The sequence below is a fragment of the Camelus ferus genome, chromosome 33 (assembly GCF_009834535.1).
Source record: "Camelus ferus isolate YT-003-E chromosome 33, BCGSAC_Cfer_1.0, whole genome shotgun sequence".
In the NCBI taxonomy this organism is placed as follows: domain Eukaryota; kingdom Metazoa; phylum Chordata; class Mammalia; order Artiodactyla; family Camelidae; genus Camelus; species Camelus ferus.
Genome location: NC_045728.1, coordinates 19677056 through 19694165, shown reverse-complemented (window position 1 = coordinate 19694165; position 17110 = coordinate 19677056). Strand labels below are relative to the sequence as shown.

Below are 17110 nucleotides of genomic sequence, written 5' to 3'. Positions count from 1 at the left end.
CTTGGGTTTATTTCTGGACTCTCTGTTCTGCTTCATTGATCTGTAAGTCTATTTTTGTGTCGATACCATGCTGTTCTGATTACTGATTATACCAACCCATCATGGCGGAGAGTTGCTCCCAAGTAGTAACTTCTTTTCACTTCTAGGTGGCCCTTTGCGTGGGATGAGCACACTCCCACAACCTCAGAGAAAGCCCTGAGCAGGAAAACAGAGAAGCCTCTGAAGTAAGACACGGTCAGCATTCAAACAAATAGTCCCCAGGGGAACTGCTGACAATAACGGCAGCTAAAATCAGATCCAGCGCCAAGGCTGCCTGCTGTGATACATGACACAGACGGGAAGGAATCTGGGCTGCTACTGCAGGTCTCATTTCTGTGACTGGTCATAAAACCATGTTGATATTTACGATAATCCTTCTTTATTACACGATCTATGCTCCCTTCACCCTCAGTTAGCACCTCAACTGGTTTGGGTCTGATTTGGGTCTTACCTGTAGGATAATCCAAACCAAGACTGAGTAAAATACAGTTATTAAGGGCATGGCTCTGGAATTACGTGATCTGGGTTTGAAGCCCAGCTCTGCCACTTATTAACTCTGTGAACTTTCGTCAAGTTATTTTAATCTCTCTGTGTCTCAGTATGCTCATCTGTAAAATAGAGATAATGAAAGTATCCACATCATAAAATTATTGTGAGAATTAGCTGAGTTGATACATGTGAGATGCTTAGAACAGCATGTGACACATAGTAGATACCATGTAGTTATAAGCTGTTGTTTACTTCCTGAGAAGTCCTGCCTGTATTGGGTAGCTCAGTCTTCCATTAATTTTTTCACTGGGTTGGCACATAAGAGGCAACCCAGAGGGTCCACTAGATTCCAGAAAAACTTTTTTTTTTTTTGTCCCCCGTATTGCAACAATCCTATTTCTCCTCGATGATCAAGATCAATCATTCCAAGTGTAGTGACCCTTTATTTGCCAACAGTGAGGATTCTGGAGCACTGTTGAAAAACCCGAAGTCTTCACTACTCATGCTTAACACCAGACATAACAGACAGATGGCCTCTGCTTCACCCTCTACCTTTCAAATCTTGACCACACACATCTTGCAAGAACCTCGCTGCTGCTGGTATTTTTTTTTTTAATGTGCTTATCAGTTAGTGATGCCTTCTGAAATGTTTACAGGTACAAAGATATGATATCCTAGTTTTTTTTTTAATTTCAACAATAAAAAAAAAGTGGAGGGGAATAGGTGAAACAAGATTGGCAAAATGTTGGTGATTGTTGAAGCTGAATGATGGATGTGTCACATGGGTCACTCTACTAGTCTCTCTACTTTTGTAAATGTTTGAAAATGTCCATACTGAAAAGATTTATTTTAAACACATGGCCACCAAAAAAAGCCTGAGAAGTCTAATGTTTGCCTTTCCAGCCTTTGCACACCAGGAAGGTGCACTGGGAGAGAATCAAGTGCTAAGGAAGAAAGGAGATCAAATGGGGAGCCATCATGTTACCGCATAAATGAAACTCAAAAGAGTCGATACATAAATTATAAAGCTCTTGTCCCGCAGTGCATTCCATCTATCCAGTAACTGGAGTAATTATATCTGTGAGATATCTACCTTGGATACTGCTTAAAGGTTACAACTTTATCAGCGCTAACACAGTGTTGATTAGCAATTAAAACAGGTGGTGCCCATTGAGGGATTTAAATAATGCATTGATTGCTCTTGGTTTTGCTCTCAAAACCAGCAAACTTTGGGGACTGACTTACAATAGTCCTCCTTATACTAACCTCACTCTCACTGAGGGATAATAAGGAGCCTGTATTGAAAATGTGAAAGGGAAAAAAAGTTAAGCAGAAAAAATGCATAAGGAAGATAGGTTCATTACCTACTGTTGTTCCATGTAAAATCATTGTAGATTATTGCATTTTCAAATGCTGAAGTGCTTTGAAAATTTTCCAAGCAGAAGTAGAAAGAGGTTTGGACATTTAGGATGTAATGGGACATCATTTAAAAGTGCTGCTGTTAAAAAGTAAGGAGGTAAGCACTTGAGAAATGTGGGCATATGGCACTGAGTGAATATAAAAGTGGTATTTTAAGCTCGAGAATCAACTAAAGATCTTACTGAACTGCTGACAGTTTTGAACAATATTGAAAAGCTATCGTAGCACAAAGAACTAAAAAGGCAAGTACAGTATCATCCTGTATCAAACTGCATAAGCACTGGACCCTAATGTGTCTTACAATTATCCTCACAGGCTCAACCCACTTGTCAGCAAAAATTAAATGGCAGAGTTACAGTCATACTATTACCGAGATGCTGTTTAGTTTTACAAAACACTCTTCAAGACATTTACTAATGCGCTACAGCATGTTTCTATAAATAATTAAAATCAAATAAATTCGGAAGAGCTAAATAATTTAAACACTTGTCAAAATAAATCAGCTAAGAATATCCTGAGGTTTAATATATTTGACTTGCATGCTTTGATTTACTTATTTTCTCATTAAATCAGATAAAATAAAATTAAAAAACAGTTAGATGTTCAATTCCTATGTGCCAAATAATATTGCCTTCACTGTCCTGCAAAATGCATTTTTTGGAAAACCAACTGAAATGCATCCAAAAAAAGGACTTATAAAATTTGAAATTTGGATGGATTTACCACAAGTCATAAGTGCCCCAAATTCAAATAGCAGTCCTATCTCCCCACACAGTACTGTCACATTTTCACAGACTATATATGTCCTAATTTTTGGTTTAATGTGTATGGTCCTTGGGATCAAGATATTAACATATGTATTAATAAGTATATGTATCCTTGGCATCAAGAAATTTGCAATTTATTAGAGAAACAAATCACATAGATTAAAAGCTTAGCTCCAGGCTCAATTAGGTAAGACTTCCTGAAAAAAAAAAAAACCTCTTTTTCTAGGCTTTACATTATGGTTAGGACCTTGAATAGGCAATGAGTAAGAGAGAATTTGGAATCAAGGTAAAAAGTAGAGTATTATATATAATCAAGGAAGGATAAGCAGAAGGCCTGGCTGAAAGTAGTGATTTTATGGTAAGAAATGGGGTAAGAAAAGGGGGAAAACAAAGTAGATTGGGACCAAACTGTGAAGGGCTTTGCATTTAAATCAAGTGGTTTCAGTTTCATTCTATAGACAGTCATTTAAAGGCTTTCTGAGCAGTGGAGTACGGAGAAGGTTGCTCACGTAGAATCCATTAGGAAGACAGGGCTCTGAATGCAGGAGAGCCATTAGAGGGTAATCGTTGCAGCACCACACTCAGTAACGGTCTCCCCTTGAGAACTGGTGATGGGAATACAAAAGAAGGAACCAGAACAAACCACACCTATAGAATCTATGGAACTTGGTCACTGCCTAGCAAGGAAGAGGAAGTGATGAAGAGATAACGAGAAGGTATTGAGAGGGACTTAGAGAATGGTGGTCCTATTAACAAAGAAAGAGGAGCTCAGAGGAGTCAGTCTGTGAAGAAGAGAATGAGTCTGATTTTCAAGCACGTTGTACTTCAAGGAGCAGCTCAGCTTCCAGGGAGTCGCAGCTGGTCCTGTTTAAGAGACACGGGAAAGACAATACTAGAGAAAAAGACTTGGGATCCTTTTGCCTGGAAGCGGTGGCTGAAGCAATTAAACTAAACTAAATTCTCTGAGGATGGCGATATAAATAGAAAAAAAAAACAGAACTAACCTAGCAAATGCCCCCACTTAGAGGATGGAAAGAGGAAGACCATTTGTGGAAGCCACAACATTTAATGGGTGCCAGTGCAAGAAATGGAAATACATAATGTAAATGATGATAATAATTATTATTTTAGAAGTTTATCTCTCAGTGTTATTCAAGCAAATGTAAGATACTGAAAATGTACTAAAGAATAATGAAAAGTCAAGAATAACACCAAAACCCTTTTTCATGAATATTGCCAATAGAAATTATATTAAGGCAAATATTGCAACGTTTTCAAATTAAATGTATATTGCTCATTTAAGTGAGGTGAAGGGTAATAAAGTGTTTGTATACAAATATTTGAGTTAATAGTGAATACAAAATTTTTAGAAAGGATAAGATGAAATTATCCATAATAATGATATATTTATGTACAGGAAATAAATCATCTGTGCAAGCTACCTGAATCAATTAACTAAACTGGGTTTTAAAAAATAAATTGACCAAGTTGATTGAATTAATATATTTGATTAATCATTTTAGAATCATATGGTCCAATGGACAAAGCCAAACATATTCAAATAAATGCTTAAATCCTGATTATTCATTAACACTTTATAGATAATCCTCAAACTTACTCAGCTGAGAGTGCCTGAATTATAACTAGGTTGATAGGATTTATACATTATGTCAAGCAAGAAAGTAAGATTAAGAAATAATTACCTTGTAAAATCATGAGACTATTGTTGATAAATTTTTCAGGAACCAACAAATTATTGGAAGGATTTAAAGTGGTTAATACAAAAATCAGGAGATGGTTTGGCAAAATAGTATGGATTTAGGAGTCAATCAAACTTAGACCCAGACAGAATATTGGGAGGATTATGTGAGTGGATATATGTACATTAAAAGTGCTTAGTTAATATTGTTGTAACTAAACTCAGGTCTGGCTGCTCACTGCTCAAAAATCAATACTCAAGAGGTAAGTGTTTGTAGAAATAGAACATGTTGCTTTTAATCAGAAAGCCGGCAATCTGGGGAGAAGGCAGACTCATGTCCCAAAACCAACTCTGAAGATGCTGCTCAGCCATGAAAGTTTTTAAAGGAAAAAGGGAAAGTAATCACAATCAATCACTGAGATAGGGGACCAGACTGGTTGCCATGTCCTACTGGGTGCAGGCTTGCAACTCCTCATGATCTTTCTTTAGATGCTACCTTGTTCACACAATTTGCTCTTGAAATTGCTGAAAGAGAAGCTGGGGACAGGATCTGGTCATCTCTTGGATTACTTATTGTTTATTTCTATTTCTCTGGGAAAGAAAGGAAAGAACCTACCTAAGGAAAGAACCAACAGGTTAGGCAAGATACCGTGCGATCAAAAGATCTGAAAGGTGTGCTTGGGCCAGAGATGAGTAGAGCATGGGGGTGCCTGGTTTAAGTTTAGTTACAATATAGCTTTGCTAAAGTGACCAGACAAAAGGAGCCTCCTGCAGAAAGTTCTTCCCTTGCCAAAGGCTGCTTACATTGTTGAATAATTAGTTAAGGAACTTCTGGCTTCAGATGCTCATGGGCAGCAGAGGATACCAGATACATAAATCAGCAATTAAAGTAAAATAAGGCAATGATAGTAATCATTTATTATTATTATTAAGTGAGTACCATGTGTCAGAAATTGAGACCTAGAGGTATATAAATTGCCCAGTGTCACACAGTTAATAAGTGATATAGTCAAACCCAGATTTGCTGACTCCAGAGTAAGCTCTTAAAGATAACTGAATACAGTCCCCAGATGGACTTGAATGGAAAGAGTTATGGAGGTAGAAAGGAGAAGTTTCCTGATGCAGGGAGGCCAAAGACAGCACTAAGAGGGTGAAAAGGAATTGGGAATGACATTATTACTACGATGGTGATGAAGGCAGCTTTTGAAAAGCAGCAGTTTTATACAAACAAGAAGGTGGGGCGGGCATTACAGGCAAAAAGAAGAGGAACTGAAATCACACCAGGCGTGGCTGGCTCACAGAGGGTGTGTGGGGATGTGGTAAAAGAGCTCAGAGAGGTCAGCAGGGAGACACCATAGAGAGCTTGACGCCTACTGAAGAGGTGTGGTGCCAGGAAGCAGGGGAATGCCGTGATCCTTCTGTCACTGACGTGTGATGGAGGGGGCAGACACACCAACTAGGAGGCAACCGTAACTGTCCAGGCAACAGATGATGAGTGGCCACAGTAAGGACGGAGAACAGAGCCTGAAGAAATCTAGGAAGAAGCATCAACAAGGTTTAGCACGATTGGGTGTTGCGGGTAAGTGGCATGGAGGAGTCCAGGCTAACTTCTGACTTCAGGCTATGGCGACTGCATGAGAAACGGCCTATTCCTCTTGAAGAGTCTGGAGAGAGGAGCAGATCTGAAACGGAAAGTAATGAATTCTACACTGGACTTTTTGTGCTTGGAGTGCCTCTAAGGCATCCAGGTGGAGATGTGTCACTCAGAAGTGATTTTTTTAATATCTAGTACTATCACATTTATTTAGCCCTTCCAAAAGTACAATATTCTTTTCTGCATTAAAAAAATCATTTTACATATAGAGATACAACGGTATAGATTTATACCAGTGACCACAATTACAGTATCAGTCAAAAGATATCCTGGGCGTAAAGGCCAGTCGGCCACCTCACCTTGGACTCCATCCATTGGGCTGCACTGCCTCCATGTGTACCAAGCTGCAATAGCAGGGGGAGTTACAGCACCTACTTCACTGTTTTAGGAAACATTATAAATATTCAGATACTCGGAGACTAAAATAATGCAATGGGAAAGATTCTTAGTCTATGTGGCCTTTTGGGAAACCTCTGGGAGCCATACCATAGTCTTGTATTTCCCAGAAAAAGAAAAAAATCCCTAACTAAGAAAAATAAATTCTGTGTGGACTGAAAAAGAGTTACTCAGTAATCGGAAAGGACTTAATTCTTAGTTTTAATAATGTATCAATAAGTAACAGGCCAATTAGAAATAAAGGCTAGATAACTGAATCTCTATACTGTACAAGAGAAACGAATACAAGTTTGAATTTACACCTCGTGGGGAGTGATGGAAGTGTTAGCTATCTTGAGTGCGGTGGTGGTTTCATAGGTCTGTACATCTATCCAAATTCATCAAATTGTACCTCTGAAATATGTGTAGTTTGCTGTACAGGAATCATAGCACAATGAAGGTTTTTTTTTTTTAAAGAAACTAATACAACATTGTAAATCAACCCCCTCCAAAAAAAAACTAGAAGTAAAATGTGATTATTTGCTATCCTACCTTCTTATGGTATTCATTCAGAAGCACTAAAGGGCTGAATTTCTGTCTAGTATTAATAAAAATAGAAGAATCGCTAAGCATTATAGTCACCATATACTGAAGATTTAGGGAAAAACACCAAGGCAATAAAGGATGATTTTTCTAACCTTTGGAGGAGAAGGTTTACATAAGTTCTACCAAGTATTGTTATCACTTAGCCATGCAGACAGAGGAAGAAATGTCTGCTTTCTTCAAAAACAGACACCATAGGATGGGGGAGGTATAGCTCAGTGGTAGAGTGCATGCCTAGCATGCATGAGGTCCTGGATTCATTCCCAGTGCCTCCATCAAAAAATAACAAACAAACAAACAAACAAACCTAATTACCATCCCCCCAGGAAAAAAACCCAAAAAACAAAAACCAGACACCATAGAACTCCAAAAAGGAAGAAAGATTATGAGGAGGGAAAAGGGAGAAGTTGAAAGGACACACTGATCAGGGATTTTAAGACTCAAATTCTCTTACCTTCTGAGTCTCTTGAAAAGAAGGTTGCACAGACTGTAAGTGAGGTAGGTGGGATTTGAACCCAAGTACCAAAACTTACCTCTGTCTTCAAATTGTATGCTCTCAATAACCTTGTTTTTGCCTTTTAATAAAGACGTTTAGCTATTAGCTTCCAAGACTCCAAGTCGAAAATGTCTGAACATGTCTCATCACCCACCAATCTGGAGAAGAATTTGTCACCCCCAAAGGCATAACCTTAAATAAGGAGAAATCTAGGAAACAGGCTGCCTATCTTCCTATTAATTTATTTAATAATTAGAGACTGAGTGCTTACTCTGTGCCAGGCACTGTTCTAGTATTGCATGTATGCAGCATGGAAGATGGGGTGGGGAAATGACTTAATTAATTAACTAATTAATCAATCAATTGATTATTCATAGGTAGACCTTCAGGTAGCTATAAGTGCTAGAGGTGGAGGGAAGGGATGGGAAAGTAGAAATTGGTAATAACATTAAACCTGAAGTCAGAAGAACTAAGTGTTAGCTTGGCTTTGCCACAGGCTTGTGTTTGGTCCTTGGGCAAACCTACTCTCTCCTCTGGATCTTAGTTCTCACACATCAAATAAAAGTCATTTTAAAACATAGTGTATGGGGGGACGGTATAGCTCAAGTGGTAGAGTGCATGCTTAGAATGTGTGAGGTCCTGGGTTCAATCCCCAGTACCTCTTCTAAAAATAAATACACAAATACATAAGTAAACCTAATTACCTGTGCCCCCACAAAAAATTTTTTTCAAACTGGATTAACACAAAGTTTTATTTTCATTGTTTTAAAAGGCTTACATAATTTGTTTTAAAGGAATTACTATTTTGAGTAAAATCAATTGCAATAGTTAAAACATGCACAAATACATTTACACACTTTTTTTTGTTTTTTTTGTTTTTGGGTTTTTTTTTTCATTTTTCAGTTTTATTAGGTAGAATTATTAGATAAATAAAATTTCCAAAAAAATAGTATATGGAACATATATGTTTATTCTTGTTCTTCTCCAAAACCTCAACAAGAAATAGAGTAAAGCAATTAACCAACCAACAAACAAAAAGAGTTAAACCCACAAAGACAAAAAGAACAGAAGAAAAGACAACAGCAGACAAGGCCGTCAACTAAATTTTACAAGATAAAAGTATTTCAACAAGTGGTAACTGACTTAACAGGATTGAGGAAGCTGAAACCTCAGTGTGGAGAGAGACCAAAAACAAGTCACCAGGGAAAATAAAATGAAGTCAAAAGAAATAGACCAAGCAGAGACCAAAAGAGAACTTGGAAAACACCAATTAATGTCATCAAAAAGATAATGCAATAATATATTCATGAAATAAGAAGAGTATGCTGTAAAAAGAAAAAAAAAAAGAATCAGAAAGCAATAACAAAAACCTCTTGGAAATTAAAGTATAATAGCAAAAAGTTTAATTCAACAGAAAGATTGAAAAATAAAGTTGAGGAAATCGACCAAGAAGTGAAACCATAAGCAATAAGTTTATACTGTATGCAACAGGGAATGACATTCAATATCTTGTAGTAACTTATGGTTAAAAAGAATATGAAAACCAATATATGTATGTTCCTATATGACTGAAGTATTGTGCTGTACACCAGAAACTGACACAACATTGCAAACTGACTATACTTCAATAAAAATGTATTTTTTTAAAAAAAGTGAAACCAAAACACAAAAAGGTAGAAAATGGGAGAAAAACAGTAAGAAATTCAGAGGATATATCCAAAAGATCTTACATCGAATTTTTAGGCATTTCAGGAAGAGAACAAAGAAATGGAAAAAATGAAATTATCAGAGAAAAAAAAAACAGTTAACAAAAAAATCCTAGAATTGAAAAGATTATTCGTAATGAAAAAGCCCACAATGAAAGAAAAAGTCACATTATTGTAAAGTTTTATGAAACCAGACATAAAGAAAGGATCTGAAAAGCTTCCAGACAGGAAAAAAGCAAATAGTTTCAAGATAACATTTTAGGAATGACAATGGTATTGGACTTCTCAGCCACAACAGTGGAATCTAGGAGACAATGCAAAAATGTTTTCAAAATTGTGATGGAAAATGATTTCCAGCCATAAAATACGGTATCTGGGCAAACTATTAAGTAAATATGAGGGTAAAATAAATGATTTTTAGACTTGGAGGTTCTCAAAATTTTTTCCTCTTATACATCCTTTTTTGGGATGCTGTTGGAGAACGTGATCCACCAAACCAAAAAAATTTATCAGGAAAGAAAGCTATAGAGGGAGGGGGTTTAGCTCAGTGGTAGAGTGAATGCCTAGCATGCATGAGGTCCTGGGTTCAATCCTCAGTACCTCCATTTTTAAATAAATAAATAAATAAGTAAACAAACCTAATTAGTCCTCTCCCACTCCAAAAAAAAAAAAAAAAGACCAAAAATTTAAAAATAAAACTTAAGAAAAAAAGAAAGTTATGGTGTGGCTGACGCAGTTGATTGACTCACTAAATAACTATTATAACCTCCTCCTAGCGTGCTTCTCTTGTTGTGTAGAAGCTGGAAAGCTAAAAACTACATTTACTCAGTTCTCTTGAAGCTAAGACTTCAGTTTTGTTCATCAGATGTATGCACGTAAGACTTGAATTGAGAACCGAGTTCAGTGGAGTATGAGGACATAACATGTGTGGCATCTGTCTCTGGTGGTGTGAGGACGGCGAGAGCCACATGGATCTAGAGCCAAGACCTGCAGGAGCAGCATCCTGACTCCGGTGTCGAAGCCAAGAAGGTATGTTCCTGGAGATAGTGGTTGTAGCGTGGCTTCCTGATTCCCCAGCATCTTGATTAGGACAGATCTGACTGCACTCCAGTAGCCAGTCTTGTGCTGTGAGTCATCCCTCAGAGTCACCAAGCAGAGCCTGCTCCTCCTGCCCTTTGGACATTATTTTCAGCTCTGAATTCCTGTGTTAAATCATTTTCTGCTTAAAATAGCTGGAGTGATTTCCATTGTCTACCTGTACGCAAAAGGACTGCAGGCAATAGACTTTCAAGGATAGGAACTGGGGATCATGTGACCTGGATTTATTTGAAAGGAGTGGGATCTGTTATGATCAGAAGGTGGGACACTGAGAGTCCATACCGATCAGTGGCATGTTACTTCAGTGATCCCCTGTGTGAACTGAAATGAAGCGCCTCTGATAGGCACAGCTTCGGTGGGATGAACAGCAAAAGCTACAGCACAATGTGATGTGTGTAATGAATACAAGAGCTGAGAGAGGTCCAGGTTCTTTTTTTGCTTCCCTGGGTCCCTTTAAATCCACTCTGTGGCATTAATTTTTCCCCCACCCCCAACTCTAGATTAAAAATTCAGGCCAGTACTTGGACTTTTCAGGCCATTCTTAGATAGTAAAAAGTCACTTCAGTCACTTCAAGTCACACAACGCACACTGGATTCAATAATAAAAATCTCCCACCCATGATTCAATGTTGTGGCTTCTCCCCAGCTCCCAGTTCTGACCTGTGGCAGAGAGGAGCTTGCAACCGGAGAAGAGAAGAAAGGTAGCTTCTGCCTCTACCCCACCTAGTGCTTCTCCTCCTCCTCCCTCATCTTGCCAGGCCCGGTTTTTTGGCCACTCTAGGGTCTGAGTTCAGGGAAGAGAAAAAGGAAGAGGAAAGGGAGCAGAAAAATTCACGCCTAACTGGTACTGTCATGGTGATGCAGGGTCATGCTCTTCGGTCCCATAAAAGGTCTTACACCAGCTCTTTTCTTCCGGAGCACTTTGGTAGATTTGGTGGGCCCTTCATAAATCCTCTATCACTAGCAAACTTTCACTTGCAAGTCCCGTGCCTGCATCTGTATGCATCCGTACTCTGGCTGGGTGCCTGCTACTTCTGCAGTCCGCAGGCATCCAGTGGTGTGCATCCAAGGAGTCCTCTTGGATGAAATCTAAGACACTTAGCCTCTCTCTGGCCCTCTCATATGCATGATTTCCTTCTTCCAGTCCATAGGAAACTCATCCTTTGCCTCAGGGAAGTAGAGAAATGCAGGTTAGTCCCAGCATATCAGCAACCTCTCCTTCGCTCTTCTCTTGGAATGGATACCAAGGCTCTCACTCTTTAGGTGTCTCAGATGGAGTTAAACACATCCCCAGGCTGCCTGGGGCACATATTGAGCTCTGTGAGTAGTCCTGCTCAGATTCTTTCACTTGAGATGAGAGTCAGGCATCCTTGGGGGGGCTGGGGGAGGAGAAGGAGCTCAGAGAAGACTTCCTGCTCTCCCCAAAACTCTGCTCTCACCCCATGACTTCTGTGTTCTTTCTATGTGGCAGAGGTTTATGAGTTGAATAACCAGTTTGGGGGTGTCTCTTGAAATTTTTGTATTTTGATCTGATCACTTACTTTGGAATATGTAAAGGGAAGCTGCAGTCCGGATGGAGCGACTCCACCTAGACACAAAAGGGAATCCCAGTCTGGGTCTGCACGTGTCCTCAGGGCCCCCAGAGACTGGAGGGGCGTGCCGGGTGGCTTCCCCCCGGTCTCGGTCAGGGGGCTGCTGCGTGGGCCGCAGAGAAGGCGGGGAGGGCAGCGGCTGTGCGTGCGTGGGGCTGCCAGCCAGAGGAGGCAAGAAAGAACGCTGCCTCTAACGTTATATATTAAAAATATCCGTAGTTCTTATGCACAAAATTCCATCATTCACATATGAGGATCACCCCTGCCTCCCCCAAGAGCAGCCTTAAGAGAAAGATGGTGGTTTTCTTTTGCGAGCTGAGGAAACATCACTCAGTTTTTATGGACTTGAGAACCGCTAACCCTCCCCTCCCCTAGCCTCTCCGCCTGGCTGGGCACTGAGGTGGGGTCGTGGATGGCGGGGTGGTCACTCGTGCCTCCGCTTGGAGGGAGGGATCAGGTGTGGGGGCAGGTCAGCGGGCAGCTCGTGGCCCTCCAGCTTGACTTTGATGAGGTGGTTGGCCAGCGCGAACTCCTCATCGTCCAGCAGCCCGTCCCGGTCCACGTCGGCCAGCTTCCAGATCTTCCCCAGGACCGTGTTGGGCAGCTTGGACTTCACCATCTCCTTCTTGGCGTCGGCGCCCGTGATCTTGCCGTTGACGGATGACAGGGTGTAGAAGATCTCATCGTAGGTGGGCTTGTCCTTGCCCACCACCCACTCGACGTCATCAATGCCCTCGCCGGCCCCCTCGCCATAGCCATGCCCGAAGGGCCCTTTCATGGTGCCCTCGAAGGCGCCGCCCTTCACCACCTGGGCAGGCATCAGGGACTCCTCCTGGCGCACCATCACCATCAGCCGGGTGATGTCGTTGGCCAGCATGTCGTCCACTGTGTCCAGCAGCTTGGGCTTCAGGGCCTGGAACTTGCTGAAGTCCTGGGTCTGCAAGAGCTCCTGCATCTTGAGGAGGTTTGGGAAGTCGCCGGGGGAGATCTGATGCTCCCGCTCAATCTTCTGGTAGATCTCTCCCAGATTGTTCACCAGCTCTTTCTTTTTGCTCTCTTTACCAAAGACATTGGGCATCTCCTTCTTGAGGGAGCTGATGATGTAGGCATGGACCTTGGCCAGCCGTGCCCGCTTGATCAGGTCATTGAGCTTCCGGAGGGCGGCGTTTCGGGGCAGAGACTGGATGTCTTTGAAGAGGTCTTGCTCCTCAGCCTCAAAGAGCTTGCGGTTGTCGGGGATGAGGAGTGGGTGGGACCAGAAGGAGCCGATGTACACCCGGACCACCTCGGGCGTGTTGATGATCTTCCCCAGGGACCACATGAGGGCCCCATAGGCCCACATCAGCTGCTGGGTCTCGATCTGGTCAGCCTTGTTCAGCACCACGCGGATCTTGTCCTCGTGGTTCTTGAGGGCCTTGATGACTTCCGAGAACTCGTCAGAGATGTCCAACTTGTGGGCATCAAAGAGCAGGATGATGCGGTCAACCCGCTCGGCGAACCACTCCAGGACGGCCGCGAAGTCATAACCTCTGCTGTTGCGCTGTTTCTCTCCAGACAGGATCCCGGGAGTGTGTCAATGATGCTTATGCTGTCCAAGACCGGGTTGGGCAGCTGGGCACACATGAACCTGTTGAGGAAAGCGTTGCCGAAGGCATTGAGCTTGCGGAAGGGGCGCCGTGGGTCGACGACCAGCGCGTTGCCCGGCACCATGCCCTCGGTGGGGCCATGCATGACTGCGATGAAGGAGTCGGTGGTGGGCTCGGGCCCGATGCGCATCCCTGGGAAGTCCTGCTCGATCAGGTGCCGGATGAAGGTGGTCTTGCCCGTGCTGTACTGGCCCACGAGGAGCACCATGGGCTTGTTGTCGAAGTCAGCGTCCTCCAGCGCGGGCGAGTGAAACTCGTGGAAGCGGTAGTGCTCCTCCAGGGGCAGCAGCTTCTGCGCGTACAGCTGCCGCAGCCCCTCAGCCACCGTCTGGAAGAGCTTGGGCTCCTTCTTGCGGCGGGCATCCTTGCTAACCTAGCTGAACATGCTGCCGGAGACTGGGCTGGCTGCTGCGGGTCGGAGCGGCGGCTGAGAGCCGGGCGAGGGCGCGGAGCCGAGGCGGGGCCCGGCCGGCCGGCTGGCTGAGGGGCGGCGGGGCACGGGGCGGGGAGCGGCCCTCACTGCGCAGGCGCACGGCTCGGCCCGGGAGCGCCCTTTGCGCAGTGGAGCGCGCGCCTCGCCGTGCGCTCTTTGTAAGGCCAGACCGCGCGTTCGGGCGCGCGCGCCGCCGCCACTGGGGGCCGCGGGAAATGGTTGTTTTTTGTTTTTTTTTTTTTTTTTACAGAACAAAAACCAGCTTATGTATTTTTCCAGAAGACAGTCTCCCACATTCACCCATCCCTTGGAGTCCCCTCAAAAAGGCAGCTGGGCCTTGCTTCTGTGGCTGTGGAGCCAGGGGGACATGAGAGCAAGGAGCAGGACTTGCAGACAGGGGGCCATGGGGAAGGGAAGAAGGAAGGCACGAGATCCAACTCCATCTGGGAGCCTAGGAGGAGGCAGGACTGGGTGGGGAGGGAAGCTGCAGTCCGGATGGAGCGACTCCACCTAGACACAAAAGGGAATCCCAGTCTGGGTCTGCACATGTCCTCAGGGCCCCCAGAGACTGGAGGGGTTTTTTGTTGTTGTTGTTTTTTGTTTGTTTGTTTGTTTTTGCCGAGTTTCATGGTTTTATTAACACAAATACAACGTGCACGGGCCGGCTACTCGTTCTCTTCGCTGCACAGCCGGGCGCTGGGGTTGGTGACTCTGATGGCCAGCTGGGCTGCTCTCTCCACGATGGCTTTGCTGTTCTTGGAGGAGACGTTGTGAGCAATCTCAGCACAGTAAGATTTGTTGCACGTCAGCAGCACTTCGAGCTCCTTGACGCTGTGGACCAGGAACTTGCGGAAGCCGCTGGGCAGAATGTGCTTTGTTTTCTTGTTGCTCCCGTAGCCGATGCGGGGCATCAGGATCTGGCCCTTGAACCTCCTGCGCACCCTGTTGTCATTGCCTCTGGGTTTCCGCCAGTTCCGCTTAATTTTGACACATCGGTCAGACTGGTGCCGGATGAACTTCTTGGTCCTCTTTTTGACGATCTCGGGCTTCACGAGGGGTCTGAGGGCGGCCATGATGCCGACTAGGAGATGGCTGCTACCTCCGTAGGTAGCGCCGAGGAAGAGAGAGGAATTCCTGTTATACAAGGAATTCATTTGAAACTTCCATTATGTCGTGTTATACTTTGGCAAAAATAAAAATTAAAATGAGGGGCTTTCACTCCCTCATGGGAATGGAGATGGGAAAAATTTTAAGGTGTCTTCTGGCTCTAAAAGTTGTACGTGTGTGGGTGGTGGGAGGTTTATTTGAAGAGAAGAGGGAAATGCTAACAGTGATGGCATCGTGAAGAGGAGGAAAGGTGTGGTGTGATGTGGTCAAGGATGGGTGTAGCAACAGTGTTCCCTGTTGACTCCCTGGACGCCTTGGAGGTCGAGGCTGAAAGGAGGACCACAGAAGACTTCAAAGAACTACTGGCCAGACACCATCATTTGAAGGGACCTGAAGAATGTGGTTTAGAAAAAGAAACTTTTTTTTTCTTCATTTGGAGAACTGTAGAATTTTAGGGAAAAGCAGTTCAATATATTTTACTTTAGAGAGGATCATAATAGTGACTTTTTAATAATACACTGAATCTCTCTGTTTTTAATAAAACTAAATGAGTACTCTTTTACAGTAATTCCATGAATGTATTATTGAAGAATTCAGGCTACATTCAGGTTACTTATTCCTAATGAAATGTTGCTCGATAGAAAATGCTAGTAAAAGCCAAATCACTTCTTACAGAATAATCAGAGCCCAGGCATGTAGCTCTGATGAGGTGAATAGGTCCTGAACGCTCTTTGGTAGACTTCCAATCAGAAATGACCGGCATCTGCAAAAGCTTAGACTTGGAAGAGAACTGAGCATCTTTGTAAAGTAGAATTTTCAAATGTTTTAGATTTGGGATCAGAGGGAAATGTACTTCTATTTTCACAGCTCAGAAATTCCAACAAAATTACTTTCCTTAAAGATCTTGAAATTCTTTGTGATGATTTATACCCTGACCTTTGGGTCATTTAATTTCCAGTGATGGGAAAGTGAAGTAAGGAAAAACTAGAGTGATCGATCATCACATGAGTCACCCTTAGCAAAATCGTCAGTGTGATGGGTGAAAATTGCCACATCATTGACTTCATTTGCATCTCTTTGATTACTAGTAAGGCTGGGCATTCTTTCAGTGCTTAAGAGCCATTTATATCTCCTCGTTTGTTGAATTACCTGTTCATTGGTAGAACTGGTCTTTCGATAAATCAGATAGCAATATCCAGTAAAGTAGAGAAACTATGTTCTGGTCCCTCTCTTTTTTAATTTTGTATCTTAATGATATACTGCGCTTGGATAATGAGATTATAGGCCCCTAGCCATAAAACAAAACAAAACAAAAAACTAACCTCCACCTTAAATGTGACTCACTTTTAGACGTTTCTGCTGAAACTGCCGTGCGCTCTATTTCCAAGCATGAAATGCTTCTAAAAAGTTAACTACTCTAAAAATAAAACTTTACCCTTGAAAGACAGATATCAGTGTTTAATTTGCTTATTAATTATAAACTTATGCAAGTTAACTCATTGCATTTTCACTTTGAATGGTTTAGACAGACATTTAGTTTCATCTGGTTTAAAATTTTTTTCAGGTTATGTTCCTAAAATCATGCTCCATTATATTGAACTTGGGGCTTTGAAAACCCTTTCATCTGTGTGCTAAAGTGAATTCCAAACTATTTCTTGAGGAAAATCTGGGCTCTATCCAAGAGTATTTCCCTGGATTACCTCCATGCCCTACTAAGACTTTTTTGCCTTCAAAAGAGGTTGTCACTTCAATAAATTTTAAGAAGGAAAGGAAGGAAGGAAGGAAGGAAGGAAGGAAGGAAGGAAGGAAGGAAGGAAAGGAAGGAAGGAAGGAAGGAAGGAAGGAAGGAAGGAAGGAAGGAAGGAAGAAAAAGAAAAAGGAAGGAAGGAAGGAAGGAAGGAAGGAAGAAAGGAAGAAAAAAAATAAAAAAGAGGTTGTCAATTCTATTTCCAGCCCAGGTGACTATCAATATTTACAGTTCTAACTT

The 17110-nt window shown here is 42.4% G+C and overlaps 2 protein-coding genes across 2 annotated transcripts; both read right to left on the bottom strand.

Annotated features, from left to right (window-relative positions):
- Positions 1 to 12284: 12284 nt before the first annotated feature.
- LOC102515198 (EH domain-containing protein 1) lies at positions 12285 to 13986 on the bottom strand. The gene is given in 2 exon segments (XM_032472290.1): positions 12285 to 13507; positions 13510 to 13986. Coding segments are annotated over 2 exon segments (1605 nt in total). The 5' UTR covers positions 13969 to 13986; the 3' UTR covers positions 12285 to 12361.
- A 642-nt stretch (positions 13987 to 14628) lies between these two features.
- Positions 14629 to 15152, bottom strand: LOC102509733 (60S ribosomal protein L32-like). Its single transcript, XM_032472292.1, has one exon. It carries the CDS (start codon positions 15087 to 15089, stop codon positions 14682 to 14684), a length of 408 nt encoding a protein of 135 aa, XP_032328183.1. The 5' UTR covers positions 15090 to 15152; the 3' UTR covers positions 14629 to 14681.
- Positions 15153 to 17110: the final 1958 nt, after the last annotated feature.

Coding starts and splice junctions, on each gene's coding strand:
- LOC102509733 (XM_032472292.1), bottom strand. CDS start 15,089: ATGGCCGCCCTCAGACCCCTCGTGAAGCCCGAGATCGTCAAAAAGAGG.